Here is a 21,207-nt window from a genome sequence, read left to right as displayed (position 1 = left end):
GTATTGATCCGACATGGATTTTAGCGACGACTCGTGTTGAGCTGACAATCCATTCATTTTATCAGTGACCAATTGCTTCGCGTCCAACATCTCAGCAAGTTTTGTCTTCAATGCAGAAATTTCCGCTACGTGTTGATCCGACATGGATTTTAGCGATGACTCATGTTGAGCTGACAATCCATTCATTTTATCAACGGCCGATTGTTTTGCCTTAACCGTGTCTTCATATTTCTTGGTTATATCGTCATTATTTGCCTTCAATGACGTAATTTCCTCAGCATGTTGAAGTGACATCGTTTTCAAAAGCAAATCGTGTTCAGGTGAAGTTTCACTCACTTTATCAGTGACCAATTGCGTTGCGCCAACCATCTCACCAAGTTTCGCCTTCAAAGCCGAAATTTCCGTCGCGTCCGATTGTTTTTTCTTGACTAACACATCATGTTGTTTGGTTATGTTTTGAAGTTTGCTTGTTAACACCGAAATTTCTGCATTGTGTTTATATGTATTTGTTTTTAACAAAAGTTCTTGTTCAGATGTACTTTTCTTCATGTCTTCCATTAATGATAATAAATTTGCATATTCAACATTACTCTCAGTTAGCTGTTTTTCCAACTCACGTATTTTAATCTGATGTCGGTCTGCTTCAATATTTTTGTCGCAATTTTCATTGGCCACTAAATTTTTTGAATTGACCAATTCTTTCAAATCACGTAGCTGCTTATCATATTGGGCTGTCCATGAATTTATACTCGATTTAAGCGTCATCATTTCACGTTTCATTCCGTCAGAATTTTTTTGTAACTGTTCTTTCAAACCAAGTATTAACTTGTCTTCACATTTCAAGTCCCGTTGGTTTTCCGCGTTGTTACATGTCTGTTCAGGGTTTTGAGTTTGATTGAGTTGTATATTAACGTCTATTTGTTCTTCTAAATAACAGTCTTCGTCAGTTGGTTCTTTCTTTATTTCAAATGGCAGTGACTTTTGTAAAGAAACTTTTCCGTTTTTCAAATCAGCTTGCACATTTTTAGAGTTGGACTGAAATCAATGAAAAAAATAGTATGAAAAAAGAAATGTAAATATGCTTTACTCATCACTTACCGGATTGGCGAGAAATTCATCACATTTAGCTACTGCATTGGCCAAACCTCTTGTTTTTTTCGCCGAATATCTTTCACGGTGCTCAGAGTAATTTTTCACAAGTTCAGCATTCACAAAGCCACTAAAAAATACAAAGTTATGGATACACAATATTTCAAATCTGTCATCAAACTTACTATTTATTTGTGCCAAAAAATAACACGCATATTTGCCCAGGTAGACCTTTATCTTTTATTTCGGGTGGCGGATTTTTTATCATGGTGGCCGGCCAGAAACTGCATAGCCGCATTTTCGCCCTAATCATCAAAAGTTGTTATATTTCATACATGATTTCGTAATTTGAATATAAACTTACCACACCACATCAGAAGTATTCATGTTTTTTGAATAAATTCAAAAACAACAACAATAATTTATAATATATATTTATATGTATAATCACAGTAATTGAACTAAACTATTGCTTTTGCTTGGTTTGTTTAAAATAAGCGTCTGACGCTGAATGCTTCAGATAAGATGATACAATTTTGACATTTATGGTCTCGCATTACGTAAAATTTACGTAATATTGTTTCCGATTAATTTTCATAATTGAATGTAATACAGATTAATTTTGAGTAATTCAAAGTTTATTTTTAATTTATCTCTTGAAATATGTTTAGAATTATTCGATTTTATAACAGAATTAATCATAATTATTTAATATTGAGAATAAATATAGTAATGAAGTTAGTTAATATGAGACTCCAATCCATTTTGGGACAAATTTTGTCACAAAAATGGTTGTAGTCTCATATTATCCAATACAAAGACAAAAATTCAACAGATCTGTCATCAGTGTAGTCAAGATTTTACGAGAATAACAGTACTTTCATGTGGGAACTATACTTTTTCAATTGAAATGAGCGAAAACAAAGTGTGAAACATTGAAGGACTTTTATTCAATTTTTTATTTTAAATTGTATTAAACATTTAAATTTTCCATTTTAAGCAGAACAAGTAGCATTCGCACGGTCTGCATTTTTCAGTTTTGCACACGAGTTTGGTGATGAGTTTAGTGACGAGTTTCTATCAATTGTCATGGAAAATTTCAAGTTTTCTAAACTTGATTTCATTATTTTATTTTGGCTACTAATATTTTAACGCAATCGTAGAGGAAACGAATATTTTCAGCATGTTCCAGCTCAACGAAAATCTATTTCGTTAGAAAAAAAAATTACAGCAAATTCATGCAAATATGTGGAATAGAATTGTGCAGATTTTCAAGAGGCAATTAAAAAAAAACAAGTCAAAATGAAAGTGATGATGATGTTGCGTCAACACTTTATGTGGTTCTCAGCTGCAGCAAAGCATATGCATATCAGACTGTGAACGGCATACTTGATCGAAAACCCTATCAACAATAACATTATTTTGCATTTTAAATCACAAAACATTTGATTAAAATAATTATTTCGAAGAGACAGATTCACGGAAATTTAAGCGGAAATAAAAGTTCTATATTCTGTGCTATATTTTAATTTTTTACTATGCACCAGATATTCCATCGTTCATTCGTTCGTGTTGCATTGGTAGACTTTTTTTTGTTATTGTTGTACCAATTGTGGATTTATGGGTGAGTATTTTTTTTTGTCCATCCATGGGCGTTTTTTTTGCATTTTCTAGCATGTTATTGCCATCTGTTTTATGTGCATATCTATGTGTGTGTGTGTCACAGGACTGTGCACTGTAGATGCCTCATATCTCGTGCAGTTATTTTATACTATGTAAACATGCGACGAATGACAATAAACAACAACGATTAACGATAGCGCGTTTGTGATTTCTGTCACTTCGCAACGAAGAAGCGAACGGGAGAGAAAAAGAGAAAGAGAGTGGCGTGCGTTTGCCTGTGATCGTTTTTGCTCGATGGCATCAGGCGTGAGAAACACATGTTGTTATTATGATAAAAGGAAATAATTTTACCTATTCAATGCAAAAATGCTGACATTCCACCAGCCAGCGTGTGACATTTTAAATTCCGTTTATTGAAAATATGCAACCGCGATTGAGCGTGCAAGCAAACATAGACGCCACCCCCCCTCTCTCTCTTTGTGTGTGTGTTTGCTTTTGTACATTACAAATAATAATCAAATTACGAATAAGCTCTGGCGTCAAAATTCACATGTAATGCAATTTGTTAAAAAAAAATTCAATTATTGTTCCGCATTTTTTTCATAATTTTAATTCTAATTTTATTATGTACTTAAATGTATGTGTCATACACACGCAATAACGTGCAATCGATGCAAAATGCAATTTTTTTATTAATCTAAATGGTTTAGTGAAAACAGTCCTTTTGTATGAGGAAAATTGCGAATGTTGCCCCCACAATCGAAGCAATAAAATTTGCTGATCAGTGACAGCCATTGAGCAAAACTGAGTTTTTAATTTTTTTATGTTATGTTAATCGATCAAATGTCTAAAAAAGGAAAAGAAAAAAAAAACTTTTCAAAAATAAATCACAACATGTCACCATTTTTTTCATAAATAGAACTATTTTATTTCTCTGGGTATGTCATCCAGTTCTCACTTTTTAATTTCATATTGTATCGCAAACAATACTCCTGGCTTTTTCGCACACAGTAGAGTGGCAAACGAATACATAGGCGAAATCGTGTGTCTATTTTGTATAGAAAGCTCTACAATTACTCCTTTTTTTATATACTCTTATTTGTCGATTTCATAACGGATTGCCATTCAATTTCAAACACATACACATATATATGGAATTAATTGGTATGTTTTTCTCGGTAAAAACGCTTAACAGCGGAATAATTTATGCATTTAATGCCACAATTTGAATAAGAATAAACAGTACCATTGTTACAATTGACCAAACACACGCACTCAAATCGCAAAGTGAATTTAAAATGAAAGCCAAAGGGCGGTGGAGTAAGGGAGGGAGAGAGAGAAATGGAAGTTTGAGAGCGCGGTAACGATAAATAAAAATGTGGAATGGCAGAGAGAAAAAATGATTATGTTACAACTATATTTGAGACAGGCAGGTTATTCGGCTCTGGCCGCAAAGTTCATTTATATCCATAATTTTTTTTTGTTCTGTCGACCATTCCGTTATTGCTATTGCTGTCTTCCTCAATGCCTCAACTTCATGGTGAATTTTTCTCACTCTTACTCCCACTCCCTTTCTCTGACCGCGTGTTACATTCAACATTTACAACTATTTGTGAGTTCATTCACTATCAACATTTATATAATATGCAAGCAAAACAGAACAGAGGAAGCAGCCAAACAATGTCCATAGAGAGAGATTGGGGGCAAGAGAGTGCGAGAGAGAGAGAAACCGCCACACAACGAATTCCATTTGAATATGTCGCCACCGCCGCATTTTATTTTAACGCATTTCGTTGTTCATCATTGCTGTTGGTGTATGTGTTATGTAACTAAAATGTAGCAAGAGAAAACAGAACCCATAACCACGAGAGAAAAAAAAATTCTCTCTTAATATTGTTATCGTATTATTTTCCGGATTAAAATTTTATCTACAGCGTGCGATTTTTTTTTTGTTCGTTGTTCGTGTTTTGGTTGTCGGTCTTCAATGGGGAATTGATATGCTTTACGGTTGTTTTCACAGCACATGCAAGCGCATATACGCATACGATTCATTTTTATTATGCAGTTGACAAATAGAGAAGGAAAACGTTGTTTCACAGGAAAATACAATGGCCGGTGTGTGTCGATGATTTTTTCTAATGCAATAGAGCGAAAGAACAAGCCGGGAACAAAAAAAAAACTCACGAGAAGGAGTTTGTGTACGACATAGTTAAAACAAAAACAACCGCGAAAATCTGTCATGCAAATGTACACACATTTGACAATTTTAGTAAAAACAGATACAACTCGACTGTCACGTCTTGTATACAATTTGTATGCAAAAACACGATACACACTCTATATTACCCGAGATTGTTTCGACTAAACAAGTATATACAAGTTTTACAATTTTCTTTCCTATTGATTTATGAAACTATTTGTTTTGTTTTCATCTATACACACACATATCTCGTTAAGTGAAAGGATCGCATCAATTATGCTACAAATAATGCGGTGCGATTTTCTCTCGTTGCGCAAACGAATAAATAACAAGAAGAAGCATACTATGTATGATTGATGTTGAAATCTCATACAGCAAATTTATTGAAATGTAAAATTTTAATTGAAATAGTAAATTTAATCTTGGATTAAATTCCGAGAATGGCTGAAGACACACTTAGTTGTACAAACAAATTTCACATAATAATCATCATCATCTACTCATACACAATTAATGAATAAATCATTCATTGTATAATTTCTATTCGGATGAAATTTGGGTAACAATTTTAAATTGAGATGATGAACATTTTTAACCTTCAAAATATTTGATATGGACATTGACACGTTTAGTCATATCATATATTGAATAAAAGGAACTTCTTTTTTTAAACTATATTTACTTATTTTTGGAGTGGTATTATGGCCAAATGCTTTTCCTAGCATGTTATAGCGAAAAGAGTTCAGTTTCATTATGAAAAGTGAAACGAATACTTTGCCCCACATACTTTGTGTGGCTCTCAAGTAGCAAAATGTGTGAGAGAGAGATATATGTTTTCGGAGTAAAAGCTGTTACAGTACACCTTCATTTTATGTTGATTGGTTGGCAAGTTGCACTTGCCGGTTTTTAAGTTGCAAGTTTGCAAGTGAAAACATAAATCCACCCAGCAACACAATAAGCGAAGAAGTGTAACTATATCGAGTTGAATGACGCGCTAGAAAGTGATGGTTCATAAAGTGACAAAGAATATGTGCTTCACGCATCATTATATTTAATGAAGTTGTTCCATTTTTTATGAGAAAGGTTCAAGTTGTTTTATACAAATATAAATCACATTGAAAATTAGTATTTGAAGCGTGCTATACGATCCGGTGTATCTTTCACAAGAGACAGATATTTAGCTTCAATTTTCTTGTGCATTAATGACATGGAGAAACTTTTAATATTGTTATACCGTCAGTAGTGTGTGAGGTCAGATTTGCCTGCCCCCTCCTCCTCCTTCTCTTCATCATACTGTATAATATTGAGTTTAAATTAAACAAATACGTTCCGAAAACAATAGCATTTTGTTTTTGCAAGCAATTTTTTAAATATTTAAAATGGTCAAGCAATCGAGAAATCATATCAATTATCGCTATAACTTTCTTGGGGATTGAAAATGTTCTCGAATGAAGTTCAAACTTTTCGAATGTCATTTAATAAATATTAATTAGTCGTTTAATACTTACCATCGATAATGTTGAGCCCATATTTGCCGACGCTTGACTACTGCTACCATTTGCTCGAAGTGTACAGTAGTTTACTGGCGCGTGTCCCGTATGGATTGGTACACTAGCTGATACATATGTTTGATTTGGTACTGCATTTACAGTGCAACTAACATTACTGCTACCGCCACCTCCGCCACGCTGTGGACTGTTCGTATCAATTGTTGAAATATGTTGTCTTCGATGAATGTACTCGATCTGATGGATAGCAATGGAAAATATTATCGTTTTCATTTTATCCCATATACAAGTGTATTTGGTTTTTCAGCTCAATATGTGTCTGAAAGTTTTTGCTAACTAAAGCTTAAACTAGTGACAGAGAAAATAAAAAACCAACAACTTTTCTAGTATTGCAAAACGGCGGTGAATGGGTTAGATATATTGATTGACAGAGTGTGAGAAATTGAGAAATTCAGAGAAATAGTTTGAAACTGTCAAGAGAGAGAGAGAGAAAATGTTGAAATTATTTAGTTGGCGAAGTGTAGTTTTAGCATTTTTGGAAATGTTTGGATATCGATTTTCTATATAAGAGGCATTTGAATAGATTGCATTGCATTATTATTTTCGTATGATAGACAATTTCGATTTGCCATCGATGTGTCTGTCACTTAATCTCTCTGTCACATGATCGTTCAAAATTGAAGAATAAAAAAAAAACCGACAAAAAACTTTCCGTTATAAACGACACAAGTTTATATCGGAACGAAAGATGAGTGAGACGAAAGAACAAAATGCTGGATGATGAAAATGCGAGAATTTCTGAGCAGAGAGAGAATGACTCTCATAGTTTAATTAGTATTTGAACTATCCAAATAGAATCAAAAACATTCCATTTTATTCCATAAATGACTTCATCAGTAATTGGTGTTGAAAATGGAAGGCGCTCAGGTATGTTCCTTATATTAAACTTATAACCATTTGATGGTTTCTCACCCAAATGTATATGTGCATGTGGAGTTTTAAGTCTCTCTCATAAATTTATAGGATATTTTATATATAGAAATATTTCCGTCTCATCGTATAACACCGTCTCATCCATATCCGTTTATCTGCACCATCTTTTTTGCTTGCAAGTCGAATGCTTTTGTTGATCTATTATTTATTGTATGCGAGAAGATAATAAAGTGGAAATTCGGAGCTAAATAAAATTTGACATGAGAATGTACACATATTTTGGAAAGGTGCTGCTATTCTTGCTGCTGTGTATAAACACACTGTGCATACACGTATTCCCAGCAATATTATATTATGTTTGCTCTAATTTACTAATTAGACAGCATAAATAAATTGGAATTAGTTTGAAAATCGGAATGAGAAAAATGGCATGAGCAATTTTTTTTTATCGACCATTTTCATTGAGCAAAACTATTTGAATTTTCGGGGAATGAAATAATAATGTTCATGTGAATGGCGGCCCACATTCAAATCATAAAATCAGAATATGATAAACAAAGCATTGAGTAAACCAAGTGGTCTCTTGGTTATGTGAATATATATCATAAATTTATGGATTTGTTTATATGAATTTATTTGATTGCATTCAAAATCATAACCAATAAGCAAATTCATATATTGACTAGTTTGCATTTTAAGCAATTGATTTAATGCTCAAATTCAATATTAAATGATGAAATGTCAAAAAAATTGATTTATTTGCTTACCTGATCATCCGAATCAACTGTGTCTGGTATAATATCTGGATTTTTTTCATCGCTTTCGTTTCCATCGAGCTCTCTGCTACCGATACTCTTATCACTTGGACCTGGTGAACCTTCACCGGTGGTTGTACCTTGCGACAATTCCTTTCGCTTGAAACGGTTTCGTCGTCGTCCACCGCATGGCAATCTCAATACAACGATTATGGCCAATGCACCAATCACAAGTGCTGCCGATAAACCGATAACAACCGAAAGCATCGGCGTCAAGGCAATCGGTGCACGGGGTCGTTCTATTTCATAAAAGACATCAACAACAACATCAAACATCAAAATGAAATGAAATGATATTTTACCAAAAAAATGCGCAATATGTTGATTGAGATGCATTTCTATGGCAATCAGTGCGTGCATAAATAAATGAAATGTTCAGAAAATTCGTGTAAAGCATTCAAGCTTTATAAATTCATAACTTGTTCACTTGACAAAGAGTGAGAGAAAGAGGAAATTTTGCGATTTTATTTTCACGATTTCTTTGATAGAGAGACAAAATGGAAAGAGAAAAGACGTGAGACTCACGGCGGGAGCAGAAGATAAAAAAAAAGAAAGAGAGACGTGAGCTATGCACATGTAGAAAACCAGCTTAAATATGAATAATTTATTTGCTATTTGTATCATAACTGGCAACTTTTTTGACAAGCGTTACATTTGCACAGCAGAAACATGCGTTGAGAAATGCAAAAGAAATGTACGACAGCATGAGCAAAATGTGCACGAATAAGGAAAAGCATCAAGACAACGACACAACGAGTGGACGTTATACAAAATGAAAGCAAAGCAAAGCTCTTCTCTCTCTCTCTCCCTCTCCTCCTGCTTATTCATATTATTCTCTTTAATGCGATGTGCAAAGCATGAAAATTAAAGGATTTGTGCTTGCCATTTGAGGCACTCGCTCATTGTTTTGTGCCATGGAAAATGTGCCATTTTGTCATGCACGAAAATGGCAAAGTGAAAAATAAGAAAGAGAGAATCGTGAACAATTGTGTATTGTGAGGTGTTCGCTAGTAGTTGAATACCCGAAGCTGTACACTGTTATTTCTTTTTGTTGTATGTCTATTTCTATCTGTAAAGTGTTTTCTTTTTTTTTGCCAATAAAAATTTTCCTTCGACGAAAAAAAAAAACAACACGAGAAGAAAGACAACAACAACGATATGGAAAAAACCATTTTATTGCCATCTCACCTTTTTCGGCAGTAAGCGGCTTTTCGGCGGGTCGAAGCATTGCTGCCGGCAGAACGGCTGGATCTGAACGTCCTTTCGAGTTGAATGCGTAAATGGAAATGATGTACACACTGCCCGGATGTAAATTTGAAACGGCAAACCTTGCCACCGGTGAAGTAAAATTCGCTCTTATATCCTATTGCAGAGAAAAATGAAAGAGAAGAAAAGAAATGTAGCGTGTGTTGTGTTTCTATTTTCAGAAAATTGTTTTATTAGATATGATGGATGTCGACAGCACGACACCGCGAAATGGATCTCTAGTGTAAGATTTTCTTGCGCCATTTTCCATTCAACATCGTAAACATTTATATTCTTTATATTCTTTCGTATACACGGTGAGATGCAATTTTCCGTTTTTGAATTGAAAATGGCGCAACACAGTTTGGTCATTCAATGTCATTATTACCTGTGTGCTCATGTCACGCACTTCCAACATAAATGATTGAGTGAGACCACCGTTGAAGCCTTCCAAGCACCGAATGCCCAGCGATGTCATCGAAATATTCGTTATTGTACAATTATGTACTTGATCGGGACGACCTGTAAATCAACATTCATTTAAATAATTTGCATAATATTCCAATATCAACCACGTCACATTCATCTGAAAATTTTGCTCTCTTCCACCATCAACCATCGCAACGAAACTCAATGAAAATACTCAACATCGAGCTGAATTAACGAACCATTTTTACCAACGAAAAGTCGAACATTCATTCAATGCATCAAAGTATGAATTGACTATCATTTTCTCTCTCTCACTTATTTTCATTCTCTTGACATTTGAATTTAAATTTACACGATTCGCTCATTTGGCAAATTCACAATTTCAATTTTAATGTGGAGAAAAGCGTCAGAGACGAACCGAACACCATTTTGAAAAGACGATTGAGATACTTTTTAATGTTCATATCTAATGCGATACACAGTCCGCACATTTCATATTTGATTGTTGGTCATAAAACGTTAGCCTGTTTTGGTTGCACTTTGCAGTTACATCGTAGCCACCGCAAATGGTTGCAATTGCCAATAACAATAAAAAGAATGTGTTATGGGGCAACTCACGACCACTGCAAAGTAGAGAAACTAGTAAAAATTAAGAATGCACACACATGGCATGCTCTGGAAACAACTGGCGAATATTACGGCTATTATCTTGTTATAAGAATAAACTTATTTTTAATTATTCGCGTAAATTTTTTGACAAACTGTTCAACTTGAAATCGGAAATGTGTGTTTGGCAGTCAGAGACAGCTGTGACAGCTTTCAATCAACCTGGATTCTTAGCTTGTAGATACTCGATTTGCGTGAAGTAATAAATTAATTTTCAGTAGCACGACGTATTGGGATAATCAAAATTAGAAAAACTAGTTTCAATGGAATTTCGTGAGTAACCCCATAGAATGTGCCATAGACACACAGCCAAACACAATATGAACTTTACATAGCAATTGTGCGATCAAGTGTACAGCAGCAGTGGCAGTAGTCGGCACTGGCATGCAGATATATAAAGCAACGTTGCAGTTGATTGAACAAGAAGAAAAAGAATTAACAACAAGTAAACAAGTTTTTTTTTCCTGTATTTATTTATTTCGTTCGGTTTTTTTTCTCTCTTCCTATTCGCCACTTCTTTTTGTGTCGCTTTCGTTTCCAGAATTCAATAATCAATTTATTGAAAGAAATGTCATGAAAAAGGCGACAACGACAACATCACACGGAAATGGGAATTGGAGCTTAAGAAAATGACAAACGAAGTCACCGTTGGAGGTCGGATGTTATCCACAGACAATGTTTTTTTTTTTCATTTGTTGACGGAAAAATAACAATTGAACATCGAAAGCATCTCGCTTGAATGGAATAGAAGCAATGGACGATCGAATCACACACACACATACACATCGTACACCATTGCAAGCAAATCTAAAAATACAATACACTCCCAATACAATTGCATCACAATGCACAAGAGGAAAAATATTTTGTACGTTGTTAAAAACATGTTCATTCGCCTTCATTTTCATGTGCTATGTTGAGCACAATATACAGTAAAGTGTACAACAACAGTGTGTGTGTGTGTGTGTGTGGTGTGCACCACGTTTGAAGACGAACTAAATAAAACTTATTACTTTTAGTACTTGACCTTTGTGCAACGATCGCAAAATGGATGTTAAAGAGTAAAAGTGATGGGATGAAGTTGAAATCAACGATTTCAACGTCATCAGCACGACCACCACCAGCACAATTATGGTTTCAGTGGAAAGAGTGACAAAGATAAAATTGACATTATTGAAATAGGTGAACACTGAAGGCGAGAAGAATGTGGTAAATCAATGAAGAAAAAAAAAATAATGAAAGAAAAGGGGGACAGCACTAGAGAAAACGATATTTCTAGCTTAATAGAAAATATGGATGAAATTAAAAAGAAAATGGCAAAGAAATTGCTAGAATCGCATGAAAAAAATGATGAAGAAAAAAAACGCCATGTTAAACATGAAAAACTGATGGTAATTGAACATTTTTTTTCTCTTCTTCTGTGAAGTTTGGACACTCGCGTTTCAAATTAATTTAGCCAATGGGCCGATTTCAGAGAACTCTTTGACCATACACGCAAAAATATGTACAACCTAGCACTCGCCATGGCGAAGAAGGCTAAGTGAACTTATGGAACGTCATTCAAAGAACCGTTTAGAAAATCCGTAAAACGAATGAAACAGTGTGTTTATTTATAGAAGAACGCTTTCCGTTCTATCCCATCGGTCGACACAATGGGAAACGAAACCAATGTAAAATGGAAAATGAAAAGGGAAACAGAATTACAACCACACCTAGAGAAAAAAAAACAACAGAAACGAAAGAGAAAAAGGGAACAAAAATGTGCAAAACATTGGTGAAAAGGGAAATAATCGAGAACGAAGATTAAACGAAAAGAAGCAAGGAGTCGACGACTTAATGGGGGCAAAGAAGAACGCCAGAAGATGAAGGAAAGATATACACAAATGATTTGAAAAATGTACAATATGCGAGTGCACGTCGACATCAAAGAGCGTTCGTAACAATGTTTTCGGTTTTATAATAGTTTTGCTCCCCGCTCGAGCGAAAAAAAAATATCCTCTATTATCTGGATCACAATTCAGTTCACATTGTCCATCGTATTTGATTTCATTATTAGAGAGTGTGCTTGTTACTCCCAGGATTTTGCACTTCGATATTCTTCGTCGTTCCCGAAAACGTTCAATCTGGTTAAATTAATGTGTATTTGTAGTATTTGCAACTTTTTCAGGTTTAAACGAAAGAAAAAAATTACAGCCAAATTAAGATTTTGACTTGCATCTCATTCACAGGAAAAACGACTAAAGTGAACCAACTTGTTTTCACTCAATTTTTTTTTTGAAATGGTATCATTCTTCAAACCATATATATATCCACATACATGCGAAACACGGTAATGCAGTTTAAAAAAACGTTTAAGTTAAGCAGAAAAAAAAACAAAGTGCACACATATGCCTGATCACAACTTATAACCGTAAGTTCAAATGTCGAGAAAAATCGTTCGAAATCGGAATCGTTGGCAAACGATGAACGAAAAAATACACATAACAAAATCACAATAGTCCTCGAAGAGATTGAAATAGAGCAAATCTATTCGAATACCGTTGAAAAGAGAAACGTCTGCAGAATGCAATCATGCAGATGGCAATATGATAGAAGCAAAATTTGGAAACAACAATAGTAATATCAACGCTATTTTTTTCTTTTCTCTGATTGTGTGAGTGGCGCTTTTCGCGTGCACATGCATTTTTATTTGTTGCTGCAGAATAACAACAAAACCATTGCAATTTGAGATTATGTTAAAAATGCACCTGCCGTTTGAACGTAGCTAGCGTGGCATCAAGCACGAACAAAACAAATACGATATATGTATGTACATTCTTCTTCATGTGCACTGCATCTTAAAAACTCAAGGGGTCGTTTGAAAACTTCCATTCGAAAAAAATAAGTTGATAGGGATGAAAAAAATGTATGTGAGAATAAGATTATGTTGAACACAAATTGTGATAATGTGTAATGGATTACATGTAATTCATTTGGCTTGAATAATTGGAATTTAGATTATTCGTCGTAAATAAATCATTGAACATTTTAAGAGATCGGACAAAGCCCGATCAAGCTGAAAAATTGTTGTTTCAGTAGACAAATTGAAAAAAATCAACCACCCCCCGAAATATTTTTTATGTTTAAAGTAGCATCGAGTGACACAAAAATTGTTATCGGTTTTTGGAGATCTTTTCTCTGTCGCATTTCCATTTCATTTGTGAATCGAACAAATGAAATTATTGCCAAGACGACGATAATCGGAGAAAATTAAATATAGTGGCTGCTGTACGCTTGCTTCAGGTCGTCTTTATCCTGCGTCTGTTTTTGGGATGTAAATGGAGGCGACATTAAATGTAGAAGAGCGAAAAAGAAAGAAACAGGAAGTACTGCATTCTAATTTCTGATTGGTATTTTTTTATTGCACGCTATCCGAATGGCATAAAATTAAGGTGAAACTGTGTAATCTCCTCCCTTCCAAGCAACAACAACAAAAAAATGTCAATCGCTCATGAATACAAATTTTATCGCTGCTGTTTGCAGCATTCATTTCGAATGGGCTCACTTAGCTTTTATTTAGTTCATCAAAAACAGAAAATACACACACAAAAAGAGAAGAAAACTATATTGCATGACAACCGTTTTAAATCTTATCACGTTTATATTTATGTGCAAATCGCTTGGGCTTGTACAATATCGCCGAAATAAATTTTCATCGGAATAATAAAAGCCACATTCACCAACCATTTGTGCTTCGCATATTTCACATGTTATAACGATTCGTACGACTTTCTAAACGTATTAGACGTACAATAAATATTGTTTTTATTTTCGCTACTTCTACTTTTTTATTTATTTATTTTCTCTGTAAAGCGCGACATTTATACACGAACTTGCTTCCCATTTCATAGGTATATATATGTCTATGTTATATACTTTTGCCGCATTTTGCAACTACTTTTTGCTTTTTGTAGCACAAACAACATTGATTCAATGGGAAGAAAATCTCTTTATTTTCGCCTTTTCACTTTGAAATCAATTGAAGTTTGGGCGATATTTTGTTAAGTAACAAAAAAAAAATAAATAAATAAAAAAGACGTAAAATACGAACCACCGATTCTCTATAATAAAATTTCAAATAATATGGGAACAATGTGCTAACTTTATTCTTAGACTTTCTTCCGAATGTATCAGTGAGCGCGCGGCATTGATTTTTTTTTCTTCATGTTTTCTATTTGATGCAAGCACATGTGTTGGGATTTTGCGAGAATACACACAATTTGAAATGTCCAAAATCATCGAAAAAAGAAATGAGAGAAACGGATAACAGCAAACGGAATATACAACAAACGTTTCTGATATTTGTGCAATTTAGATTTATTTGTAGATAAGCATCCAGTGAATTGTTGAGAATGATTCTGTTTGCAAACAAACGTTAAACGATAACAAGAAAATCAAAATGACGACTACGATGACGACAAAAATGCTACTGTTTGATCTGATGAAAAGAAAAATGGGACAAAGCAAGAGAGCGAGAGAGCAAACACAACAGAAATAAATGGAAACATCAAATGTTTCAAGTAAAATTAGAATGTAAGAGAAAACGGGCGCATAGTTGTTTATTTATTGTGAAGGATGTTTATATTACTACAAAAATAGCAATAAAATTATGGAAAATAGTTTCATTTCGGCATTTTGTTTCAATGTTGTGTAGATTGTATTCGCTATTCGCATTGTACGATAGAACAATATTTCTCCATTTTTCGGATTGTATTTCTCCCGGGCAGTATAATGTATTACGTACTTTCTTGCGCTTCCAAATGTAAGTTCATAGAATTAATATCAGGGCACATGGGGGTGGATAAGTAAATGCATTAATTTCAGTTATTTCGTTATTTCAACCGCAAGAGTGTCGGAATTTCTTGGCCAACATGAAACCGCTACAATTTTTCCGTCATTCGATTATATATTTTTTTAAATGAAACTACATCAATTGGAGTTAGATTCTGACACATTTCCAGCACATCAAATAAATCAAAGTAAATTGTCACCCTATGTAATCGGGTTGGACTTTTGCATAAGAGTCTGTCTTATGCCGTAAAATTCGTTCGGTATGATTATAACACTCACAATTGTGATACTAAGTTACTGAACATCAATTTGAGGTTATCATTCGGTGGGTTTTCGGTAGCTTTTTCAGTTTATTTCCAATTTCATTCGAAATATTTTTGTTGCGTACTTAAATGCTCTCTTTCTCCTCTCATCAATTTTATACGGTAAATATGAAGTCGTCAGTCCTTGTATGCAAAGGAATGAATCTAACTCATTGCATGAATGTTACTCAGCAAACGACTTTACACGATTTATTTTGACATTTTTCTTGTTTATTTTTTGCGGCTTCTGATTCTGTTGTTGTTGTCATCATTTTGTTGTTACGTCGGCAAACATGTTTCTAGTTCTTCGTATTCTATCTTTTTTCTTCTTGTAATTTTATTGTTTTACTTGACGCAACTTATTTGCCATAATTTCAGACATGTTTTGATATTTACATTGCTGCTGTAACTATTTAGACAATGAGATTAAACATTTGGAGCGAGGGGAAAGTCATTTTTCTCGTGTCTCAGTGAAAATATGTGGAAAATTATGGAACCGAAAATCATAAAAAGTGTCAAAACTTTTGTGGAGATAAAACCAGTTTCCCCTTGATTTGATTGCATTTACACAAAACAATGTTTTTCGTTATTTGATTTGGAATTTGACGTTCAAGCCAGCATTTTAGAATTTTCGGTGGTGCACATACAACGGATGCAAATTTTAAAATGCATTCATCCACAAATACGAAACATACACGGCATTTCATCTATGTCATGTCTTTCTCATTCGCCCACCTTTCGTGTTTCTTCTTCTCTTTCTCTCTCTCTCTCTCTCTCTCTCTCTCTCATTCGCTCTCTGTATCTCTTCCCGACTTGACAATGCACACAAAATCTAACTACCTATATTTACATAGAACAATTTGTTTCGGTTGAAAAACCTCGGTAACATTCCATTAAATTGTAAACTAGTTTTCGCAGCACAGATTTTGCTTGGATTAAATGATACGGTGCATGGCAAAATGAAAGGCAGATAAGAGAGAGAGAGAGAGACAGAGAAAGAAGATTGGGGAAGGAGAATGAGTGATTGGGAGAGAGAGAAAGAAAAAAGAATGCGAAATGGAAGAAAAATTGCAACAAACACGAAAATAGAATTTGGCCATAATGTCGAATTTAAAACTTGGCACCGCATGTTAAATACAAACAATCATGCGATAAATGTTTGGATGCGACACATATCTCAAGCAAAATGGTAAACACTTGAAATTTTGGGGACGGAACGAGAGAAATGAAAATAGTAAACAGATGAAGCTTGTTACTCAAAGTGTCAACCTGTTTATGACAGTATGTGTTCCATCCAATATGTATATTTGACAAACGAACAATATTATGAAAATGAAAATTTGATGATACATTTTTATCAAATGACTGCATTTTTTATGAACACACACACACACACACTCCATACCAAAGTATGATTCAATTAAAATATGTGGCTTTGCCACGGGCACAGATCTTTGGTTATGATATAAAATAAATTGCGACAGAATAATAAAAACATATATAAATATAAATGTCTTCTATTGCAGCCCGGTCATCACGCATGTGTGATTGTATATAATAATTATTGGGTTTTATAATTAATCCAAATCAAATCGTTTGGTCACTAAGTGCTTGCACACCATACATAATCAAATAATGTCATATTTACAAAGTGTTTATTTGCACGCGATTCGATTATAATCGAACCGAACTGAAAATAAAAGAAGAAAAAAACGCACTTATACAGAAACAATTACAAGTGGTATCGTGTTGCGTGTGCATTGGCATTGATTAAAATTGCTCAACTTATTCGCGTCGTGAATCAAATATTGAAATCTTAAATCGAATGGTAACCACCCACAAACCATTCACTCACTTATATAAAAAAAAATTGTTGGATTTACATGTATACGGTGTAAAACTACAATGTGTACGAGGTTATTATTTGCACTGATTTCTTTTTGGCGATGTCGACAAACAGCGGGATATTGAAAAACTGTTTTCATTAACTTGACGTTTTAATTAATATTTATTTTGCACAGTCATCGCTCTTTGAATGGGTGCCCTTGGTAACACAAGCAAAGTCGTAAAATGGTCGACCGCACTATTACTCCAGAGACTGAATGGCCGCTTCGGACGTTTCCCAGTGCAGATTTTCAGAGCCCCAGATCCAAAACAAGTTAAAAAAATCATTTTTTTTTTAAATACAGTAAATTATTGAACGCTAAAAGAGAACATATAGAATAGGTAAATTCAAAACTTGGACAAATAAAATCTTAGAGTAAAACATATCGTTTGTCTGTTTCGATTCACTCTTTTTACTCTAAGCTTTTTTGACAGCTTTTTCATTTTCAAAAAAAAACCGAAAAGAATTCTTTTTAACTTGTTTTGGACTTGTGGCTCTCATTTAAAATTCATTGACTGCCACAAAATCGATATCGGTTTATCGTCCGTCCAACACTTTTCGAACCAAAAGAAATTTCCTTATGGACACTGGACAGTGTCCGCAAATAAATTTTATTCGAAATGAATTATACATTTTCTCAACTAATAATTTGTCTCTGATTAAATTCTGAATGTGATAAACACACTAGTGAAACACTCAACTATTCTCAACGGCGATTGAAGCCATTCAAATCGAACTGTATGGTTCTTTAAATAATTTAAATTATAATTTTGGTTTGTTTCAAATATGTTGTGCCGATGAATACAACCGATTGAGAGAAATGTATAATCACTTTGAGATTATGGTTTATTTGACAAAATTTCCTCTGTTTGCTGAACGATATGATCAGATTTGAATACATGAAGCTTTTAAGACTGAATAAATCCGACATAATCGCATTAATTTTCTCTCTTTGCATTTCGAAATACAAAAACGAAAATCTTTTGAAAACATCTCTACGAAATTGATATGTATTCGTAATACATTTTGAATATGTAGAAACAAAAGTATTCATTCATTTATGTACTTTCAGCTCACTATTCCACAAGTAATCTTAATGGCATTTGTAATAGAAACAAAACTGACTTTGTCACGGTGTATTCACGCTGATAAATGATAACACACCGTCAACAGCAGCAACAGTTCTCTCTGGTTAATGCATAAGTATTACATATATGTCTTGCACATTTTATGAACCAAAGTAAGTAAACGAATATCAAGATAATCGATTGGTGAAAGAGCGACTTGAAAGAGGCGACCATCGAAACAATGAAAAACAAACGAATGAATCGAGTTACCAAACAAACACACAAACGGAATGAAAATAGGTAAATAGCAAGTGAATAATAGAAAAAAAAATTGTGGAGGAAAAAAAAGATGATTTTAATTAATTACCTGCTGCTATGACATGGTATACACATGGCACTCGTTGTCGACCGATTCGGTTTGATGCAATGCACAAAAGAGTTCCGTAATCTAGTTCTGTCATCGGCGTATAGGTAACGATCGACGATGTACCTGCAATATCGAAAAACGAAAACACAAATACCATATGAATGAATTATGTATTGGCACGATTACGGTTCGCTATTAGAAGGCATACACACACGCCATTCTGCCAGTTCCAAAACAAAGCAATCTCTTTTTCGCACTCTGCTCACATACTTCGACGGTTAAAATCAATATATACCACATACACACATACAAGTGTATGGCGAATCACTTTGTCGTGCTTTGAGAAGAGTACGAGTAAGAGCCTAGTTAAGTATTGGATACTAAAACCATGGCCATAGTCCGTATTTTAGTGTGGAGATCAATGTGATTTAAGCACATTGTATTGGCCATGCCGTACAAAGTCCATTGTTTTCTCCTTGCAACGGCTTGCTGGATTGAAAAAGCATTTAACATTTATGCTTATGAAATAAAAAAAAATTTCAACGCCTTAGCCACCATCAACGTACAAGAGATACCATACAGCACACAACTAGTTGTTTTTCGGTGGAGTTCGGCTAAGCTTGTAATATCGTATACACACACATGGATGATATATTGCTTTCAAAACTTGCACGTATTTGTTTCTCATTTGTGCCCCGAAAATAGCAAAACTAACGATGAGTTAGAGATACCGATAAAAACAACAACAACCACCAACAAATGCAAAAGCAAGAAAACGAGAAAAAAAAATCGAAAATTAAAACAAAACGGAAATGCCAAAGACACATTGAATTGACGCCGCTGTGAGAGATAGAGAGAGTGAGTGAGTTCAACTCGAGTGGAGCTGATGGCATTTATACGTTGACGTTATAGCTATTATTTAATGAATTTGAAAGTACAGCACGATCTCATCTCTCTTTCAATTATAATTTAATATTCGGGCTCTTTTGGGAAAGTAAATTTCTGGCCATTTGAAAAACCTGAGAACATGCTCACATGTGTGAAATGTGCTTTGTTGATGACAAAAGCAAATTCACATTTTCAATGTACACACATTTTATGATCTCTGATATAGGCGCACACACGCCAAAACTAACACACATTCAAACACGTAAACATCAACACTCGTCTTCGCCGTTGTCGATGTTGTTTTTGGCGAACAGTGTGTTTGAGTGGAGTTTTTTTTTGTTTGGCAAAACATTGCCATCATTTGACTGTGTACATTTACGATCAACGTGAAGCGAGCGTGAGAATTCAAACATTGGATGTGCCCCCAGTATTGGATAAACGCTCACTGATTTCAAAAAATTCATATAGATGAAGAATGTCCATTTAAAAAAAAAAATTGGCATTAAGTACAATCGCATGAATAATCAACTCATAATTCGTTCATTTTCAATGAACAGACATCTAGTTGGTATTTAAATGTTTGAGATGATTTTGATATGATCTATTCAGCTTTAGTTTTTTTATATATTGGTAGTAGTAGTTGATGTGGTTTTTGTATGTTATTCTAGCTTCAACAAAAGCATGTTCTGTTCATTCAATTTAATTCCAATCGGTACAAAGCGAAAAATATGTGACAGCTCACATACACATATCATGCATGCATTTGTGCCATACAAAGAAAACACTGAGATACACGGAAAAATTAAACCACAAACAATGTACTGTGTGTACTCTGGTAAAACTGATTACATTTTGTTACTTTGCTTGATGTATCATCAAGCTTTAAAATCGTTTTCAGTTTGTTTGTATCGCACATAGCTCAAAACAATGGTATCAGCCATCAAATTGAAGCCTATTTTTTCGGATTCCTTACCACGAGCCACAGAAACAGTATTTTTTTATGTTTGGAAAATTCGTGAAAGTTTTTCTTGGAAATGAGAGTTTTCCAAATAATTTGTATGGGAATCTGAAGACAACTTAATTGTACTCGAGCTCACATCCTACGATTTTTGTTTTATTTGTCCGCCTGGGTCAAAAATATGTTTTTGAATTCATCTCATATATACATTAAGCATTATTATATAACATCCAAGTAAATGTATTGGCAGTGTAGAGTGTACATTTGATTCGCTTTGTTATAATTCGTGAATGTGTGCGCGCCAAAATGTTTTCTTTATTCATGTCGATGATGCGTCACTATTGTCACCAGCATCTCTAAACATGTCATAAACAATGTATGGAATGTGGAGAACGAGAGATT

General features: G+C 34.2%; 1 protein-coding gene across 1 annotated transcript in view; it reads right to left on the bottom strand.

Annotated features, from left to right (window-relative positions):
* LOC116337068 (protein turtle) overlaps positions 1–21,207 on the bottom strand; it is a 168,880-nt gene that overhangs the window by 14,372 nt on the left and 133,301 nt on the right. Inside the window, exons 13-17 of the mRNA XM_031761373.1 lie at positions 18,960–19,082; positions 9,802–9,935; positions 9,357–9,531; positions 8,121–8,407; positions 6,421–6,657 (exon numbers count right to left, since the gene is read on the bottom strand). Of these exons, the coding sequence (XP_031617233.1) occupies positions 6,421–6,657; positions 8,121–8,407; positions 9,357–9,531; positions 9,802–9,935; positions 18,960–19,082 (956 nt within the window). The remainder of the gene's footprint in view (positions 1–6,420; positions 6,658–8,120; positions 8,408–9,356; positions 9,532–9,801; positions 9,936–18,959; positions 19,083–21,207) is intronic.

Source organism: Contarinia nasturtii, unplaced genomic scaffold, assembly GCF_009176525.2.
Source record: "Contarinia nasturtii isolate CC-2019 unplaced genomic scaffold, AAFC_CNas_1.1 Cnas_scaffold_78, whole genome shotgun sequence".
NCBI lineage: Eukaryota > Metazoa > Arthropoda > Insecta > Diptera > Cecidomyiidae > Contarinia > Contarinia nasturtii.
This window is presented reverse-complemented; position numbering and strand designations above follow the sequence as displayed.